At 44.7% G+C, this 6736-nt stretch overlaps 1 protein-coding gene across 1 annotated transcript; it reads left to right on the top strand.

Moving 5' to 3' along the window:
- Positions 1-1074: 1074 nt before the first annotated feature.
- LOC141836645 (protein SUPPRESSOR OF MAX2 1-like) lies at positions 1075-4288 on the top strand. Its single transcript, XM_074724151.1, has 3 exons — positions 1075-2279; positions 2364-2580; positions 2655-4288. The coding sequence occupies exons 1-3, from the start codon at positions 1075-1077 to the stop codon at positions 4104-4106; spliced, it is 2874 nt and encodes a 957-aa protein (XP_074580252.1). The 3' UTR covers positions 4107-4288.
- The last annotated feature ends 2448 nt before the right edge of the window (positions 4289-6736 follow it).

Raw genomic sequence — 6736 nt, 5'->3', positions numbered from 1 at the left:
CATATAATAAATTTTAAAATTTATGTTAGAATTTACTTCTCTTTATTTTTTAAAGAAAATAAATGATTACACTTTAAAGACGGTGAAAGAGTAGCTGAAATAGAAACAGAATAGTAAAGTTGACAAAAATACACCATGTGAGATGCCATTTTTATAATAAAAAGTTAAATATATTCTAATAATAATATTGTAAGAATGTAAACCAACAACCTTTTGATATAATCTCTTCGAATCTATCTCATTTACCATTAAACTAAATAATAACAATTTTTTCAGAAATTATTCTCTAATAAGAACCTTAATTTGGCCATTTTATGAAAAAACAACATGAACAAGCATATTTCAATTGCCCAAATATTTTATTTATTTTTCGTAAAAAAATTAAAAAGGACAATTTTTTCATCTATATCATCAAAAAAACATTCCTCTTTTAAAATTTATTAAAATAGTATTTTACTGTATCACTTTGTGATACCTTTTATCAAAGTTACTCTAAAATAATAAAATTTTAGTTTAATTAAATTGTTTTAAGATAAAATGTAGGAAGGTATTTTAGATATTATATTATAAATAAAAAAACTTTTTATAAGAAAAAACACTTTTTCAATTAGTTAATCAATCCTTAACGTGTGGGATAGTATTCAAATATTTAATGGCTTACTTGAAAAAGAACAATCAGATTCATATTTAAACCTCATTCTACTTATTATTATTATTATTATTTATTTATTTATTTATTTTACCCTTCTTTTGTCCTTTTGCACTTTATTTCTCTCTGAATTATGTCATAAATAAGCTCTCTCAGATTGGCAGTACTTACAATTCCTTACCAACCAATTACATAAACACACTGTTCATCGTCTCGCTCGCTCTCGCTCTCGCTCTGGCACTTGCTCTCGATCTCTGAGAAAGTCTGCCGTACGATACGATAAGCTTCTCCTCAATTCTCCAACTGTTTCAGTTCCTCCGGTTGTTTGTCGGAGCAAAGACAAAAGCAATTAAAGCGGCAGATAGATATTCACAAACTGAAAGAAAGAAAGAAAGAAAGAAAGCAGAGCCACGCCAACATCATCCATGCGGACGGAGCTGCTGGCGACGACGATGCAGCAGACCCTCACGCCAGAGGCGGCGGCAGTCCTCACGCGCTCCATCGAGGAGGCCCGTCGCCGGCGCCACGGTCAGACCACCCCACTCCACGTGGCGGCCAACCTCCTCAGCTTCCCCTCCGGCATCCTCCGACGCGCCTGCGCCCTCTCCCACCCGCTGCTCTCCTCCTCCCACCCCCTCCACTGCCGCGCACTCGACCTCTGCTTCTCGGTCGCCCTCGACCGACTGCAGGCCAACGCTGGCTCCGGCGGAGGATCTGATGACGACGCCGCGGATGCCTCGCCTCCGCTTTCCAACGCGCTCGTGGCGGCCGTCAAGCGCGCACAGGCCCACCAGCGTCGCGGATGCTCGGACCAGCAGCAGCCCCCGCTGCTGGCCGTCAAGGTCGAGCTCGGCCAGCTCGTCGTGTCCATCCTTGACGATCCCTCCGTCAGCCGCGTCATGCGCGAGGCAGGCTTCTCCAGCCCCGCCGTCAAGTCTGCCATCGAGCAATCCCTTTTCTCCGGCACTAATTCGCCAGCCACCAAAAACGCCCACATGAGTCCAGTACTTCAGAAGCAGGGGCCAGAATCCAAGAACAAAGGCGAGGTAAATTTGAAGAAGGTGCTCGAAATAATGACGAGAAGCAATAAGATGAACCCGGTGCTCGTCGGCGAGTCCAACGCGGTAGCCCTGATGAAGCAACTCCTAGAAATGATAAAAAACGAGGAGCTAGGAATGGAAGCCCCGGCGACGCTGCGGTTTGCTCAAGTCGTCTCCTTGGAGAAGGAAATCGGTTCCTTGGAACGAAGTTTGATTCCCCGAAAGATTAGTGAATTCTACAGAGATTTGGAACCCAGAATCCGAGCTTTCCCCGTCGACGGCAGGGTGGGAGGTCTAATTCTCTATCTGGGCGACTTGAAGTGGCTTGTGGAGGGCGTCAGTGCGGAAGGCGGGAGCTCGGCGCAGCACCTGCAGGTGGGCCGCGCCGCCGTGGCGGAGATGGGTCGGCTACTGGCGAGGCTCCGTGAGAGGAACACGACCAGGGTGTGGGCCGTGGGCACGGCGACGTGCGCTACGTACCTGCGGTGCCAGGTGTACCACCCGACTATGGAGAGCGAGTGGGACCTGCAAGCGCTGCCGGTAGCTCCTCCGAGGTCGCCGCTTCTCGCCGGCCGCGGCTTCTTCCCGAGGTGTGATGCTCGGTTCCGCTTTTTAATTCTCAATTGTTGCATTCGCATTATCAGTTGTTGAGTTTATTGCCTCGTTGTTGGCAGCTCAACACCGGCGAATGCACCTTCAAAATTTCCGACGTTGGAGTACTCGAGCTGCTTCCAGAGGAACGATTTGTGCCCCCTTTGCAGAGAAGGCTACCATATTGAGCTTGCAAGATTGGTTTCAGAAGAAAGAACAGAGAATTCGAACGTCAATCTATCTCAGTGGTTGCAGATTGCACTCCCCTGCAACAACAATTCCAAAGCTGATCACCTTCAGGTTCAATTCATGTTCAATTCATTATAGTTTTGTGTAAGAACAGCGAGTCTTATTTTATTGTTTATATTTGGCAGAAGCAAAGGGCTGTAGAGCTGCTGGATAAATGGCGTGGAAAATGCGCTCGGTTGCACATGAGCTCCCATGCAACAGTTATCACGTCTGAAAGAATCCTCTCAGGCAGCATTTCGCCACCTCCAAACGGCAGTGGCCGGAGTCCGAAGCTTAATTCATCGAAGATCCAAGTTGTTCCAGTGAAAACAGACCTCGCTCTGGGGCTTTCTTACGAGAAATCCACCAACGACTCATCAATCCAGCACTGCCCGAGCATCTCCGACGCTCCCGATTCACAGAAGAGGCTGCTGCAGGGCCTAACAGCCGCAGTCAGCTGGCAACCGGAGGCGGCCTCCGCCATTGCCACTGCGTTAACCAAGAAATCCGAGCTCTGCAATGGGAAACTGAGACTCGAGGCTGACTCATGGCTGCTCTTCTCCGGGCCTGACAAGGTCGGCAAGAGGAAGATGGCCTCCGCGCTCTCTGAGCTCATGTTCGACGATCCACCAGTCACCATCCATCTCAGTAGCCCCTCAGCTGACGGCGATGAAGCCGAACCAGGCACCAACTTTCTAGGGACGACCGTGCTCGATCGCATCGCCGAGGCAGTCAGCCGCAATCCCTTGTCGGTGATCGTTCTCGACGAAATAGACCGTGCCAGTCATTTGGCACAGGAGGCAATCAAGAGTGCCATCCAAAGAGGACGGTTCCTCGACTCCCACGGCGGCGAAGTCAATCTCGAAACTGGAAGCATCCTCTTCATCCTTATCTTAGACTGGCGGCATGACCACCTGAAGGATTTTGAGGATTGCCAGCTCCAGTCTGAGGACAAGCTGCTGGATTCTGCTAATTCCGAATGGCAATTGGAGCTTTCCTTCTGCGAAAAGAAAGGTAAGCGCAATGCCGACCACCGATTGTCGGAGGAGGAGGAGCAACCAAAGAAGCAGAAAAAACCTTCTCTCGATCTGAATTTAGCTGTCAGTGTAGATGATTCTTCAGAAGAGGGCTCATGGAACACCAGTGACCTCACTGTGGAGCAGGAGCACAAGCATCGGCAGCAGCTTGCCATTAGGTGCCCAACACCATCTCATGCTTCTCAGCTAATTGACATGGTGGATGCAACCGTCGTGTTCAAACCAGTTGAGTTTGGCTCACTGAGGGATAGGGTCACGAGATCCATCTCGTCGAAGATCACAAAGATCATGGGCGACCAGCAAACGCTGCAGATCGATGAAGAGGCACTCGATCGAATAGTTGGGGGTGTTTGGCAAAGCGGAGCCACCAACTTGTTTGAAGAATGGACTGAGAGAGTTTTAGTGCCCGGTATCAATCAACTACGTAAGAATTCAGATGCCAATGGGCGATCTATCGTAAGATTATCGTCCACCAAGACTGACAACCAGTCATCCCAGAATGGTAGTTGCGCGAGGAATTGCTTTCCGAAATCCATTAGCATCGCCATTAATGGAACTTGAAGGGGATGGTGCAAGATTACAAGAGTTTTGATTGGTCATCTAGTCATAAAGAGAGGCAGCTCAAGAACTACTCTAACTAGCAACCATTGATACTGGAGGGGGAAAGAAGTATCATTGTGTAGCATTAGGATCATGTCTGATCTTGTCCATGAAATTCACTTTGGCTCATTTAATGGACGAATTGTTGATGCATGCTAGCTTAGCTCGCTTTTAGTTTAATGAGATGGAGTGATCAAGACATGATCGATCGAGAAGAGTAAGAGAGTAGTAGGTCGATCAGTGTTGATGAGGTAAACTAAGGAACACATTGGGCTGTGGTTAAGCTCCAACAATCTATTATTGATATTCTTTCACCTCAATTTTAACTAATGAAAATAATCGATAAGAAAAGATAATTGGTTTATAAGATCAAGCAAAAGAAAGATTTGATGAATCCCTCTATTGGTAAATATTTCTATGTAAAGTACCATCTATCTTTTCATTATAGTTTAACTAATACATACACTAATCCCTTTCAAGATCCTATATGATATCAAGGCTAGCCAATTTTGATCCTCTTATGTTTCTTATTGGGTTATTAGTTGGAGTGGAGACTACAAGATGATGATTGTGGCCTCTGATTTGGCGATAGATCTTTCCCTCTTTGATTATGGCTAACACCTCTAGTGTGTCACTGTCAATGTCATCACCTCTATTCTAGTGCAGACATTCATCGAACAATTACTACAACTTCAGCAAGTCTGCCCCGTTATAACCAACTTAATTATGCTCCGGAGGCGAACAATTACTACAACTTTCCTTATTCTAATTGGTCTCTTGCCTTTACATGTTTGTAGCCACTAGAGTAGCACCACCCACCGTTCATTGAGTTCATCAAAGACCAGAAACTAAGAGACTAGTTCACCCCTTCAACCTTCTTCATAGTTCCATCTGATCCTCATTGTCATTTCTATCGGTGTCACGCAACACCATTGGCTCAGAGAATCCCTTCCTTCACGTGATTGATACGATGACCTCAAAGCCACCTACCTTGCCATAGTCCGCTTTCTCCATTGTTGCACTTTCTCAAACTAAAGCATTTTTTTAGTATCATCACATCCATCATGTGATAACTCTTTTAGTCAGTATCTTCTCTCCCCATAAGGCTTGATTATTATTGATACTATCCGAAGTTATTCCCGAGCACCATGAGTCGTTAGAGTTATTCTTGAGCATCCCGAGTCACTATAGTCCCATCTCGAGCAAACCAACTAATACATAATTGATATAAGGTGTTTATTCATTTATTTATTCTAATCCGCGGTTCGCCGCCACACACATCGAACACTGCTCCTGCTGCCTCCCGTTGCTTAACACTTTTCTTTACCTCTATCTGCAGTATAAGGAATGCAACTATAAGCAAAGCTTAGTAAGTACATACCTAATCTCACAAAACAACGGAAATCATTGCATGCTTTCTTAGTAATTAAACAGGAAATAACTTGTAGTTATGAAGTCATGTACCTAAGCAGAAACTACCTGAACATGGAAATATTTGTGTTGCATAGAAAATTTCTTAGCTTCTTGATAATTGAAGGTCATACGTTTGAATGGTAACGACCCGGCCCAGCCCATTTGGCGGTCCATTCGGCGGCCCATTTGGCGACCCTTGTGGTCGTCGACCGTCGACCGTCGGCTCGTCGACCGTGTCGTTACTCATCCGGCCTAGCCCATTTGGCGGTCCATTCGGCGGCCCATTTGGCGACCCTTGTGGTCGTCGACCGTCGACCGTCGGCATAGGAAATTTCTTAGTTTCTTTATAATTGAAAGTCATACGTTTGAATTGTAACGACCCGGCCCAGCCCATTTGGCGGTCCATTCGGCGGCCCATTTGGCGACCCTTGTGGTCGTCGACCGTCGACCGTCGGCTCGTCGACCGTGTCGTTACTCATCTGGACTAAGAGATGTACTGCAGGTACAATATCTTACTTCTTATGTCATGCAATTCTACCATATGTTTTAACAAAATCATGCATATGCTTTAACAAAATCATGTTTATGGAAAAACACAGCAAACAACGGAACTACTCATACTGCAGGTGAGAGATGCACTTACCTTATTGATGAATAGTCACACTACGAGCCTCGAAATACTACTAGATCCACGAGTCAAAGTCCTGTAACAAAACATCCTCTAAATAATATATTCTAGAATAATCCCAAATGGTTCTTATATCTTATCTGAATTTCACCTAATCATAACCTAATCAATTACTTAATTAAACCCTCTCAACCTTTCCAATTGGATTAATCCAACATATACATCTTTGATTAATCAAATACTAACTATTAAATTAATTAATTGATTTACTAATTAACCATTTAATTAACTGATTAAACAATTAACTAATTAACTAATTAATTATTAATTTACTATTAATTAATGAATTAATGGATTCGTATCTAGCTAAACTAGTTTAATTAACAACCTTTAATTAATCAACTGCTTAAATTAATTAACTTACCTAAATAATTAAATCTAATTAATTAAAACTCTGTCTTCTCCTCGCGTGAATCCGCAGCACGGGGTGGCGTCGGCTCCGGCGCCGACTGGATGAGGACGCAGGTGGCGTGTGCAGGGGAAGACGGCG

Source organism: Curcuma longa, chromosome 10 (assembly GCF_044706935.1).
Source record: "Curcuma longa cultivar G26 ecotype Majalengka, Jawa Barat chromosome 10, ITB_CL_G26_1.1, whole genome shotgun sequence".
NCBI classification, from domain to species: Eukaryota; Viridiplantae; Streptophyta; class Magnoliopsida; order Zingiberales; family Zingiberaceae; genus Curcuma; species Curcuma longa.
This window is presented reverse-complemented; position numbering and strand designations above follow the sequence as displayed.

Coding starts and splice junctions, on each gene's coding strand:
- LOC141836645 (XM_074724151.1), top strand. CDS start 1,075: ATGCGGACGGAGCTGCTGGCGACGACGATGCAGCAGACCCTCACGCCA. Junction 2,280..2,363: donor GGCCGCGGCTTCTTCCCGAG/GTGTGATGCTCG, acceptor CGTTGTTGGCAG/CTCAACACCGGCGAATGCAC. Junction 2,581..2,654: donor CCAAAGCTGATCACCTTCAG/GTTCAATTCATG, acceptor TATATTTGGCAG/AAGCAAAGGGCTGTAGAGCT.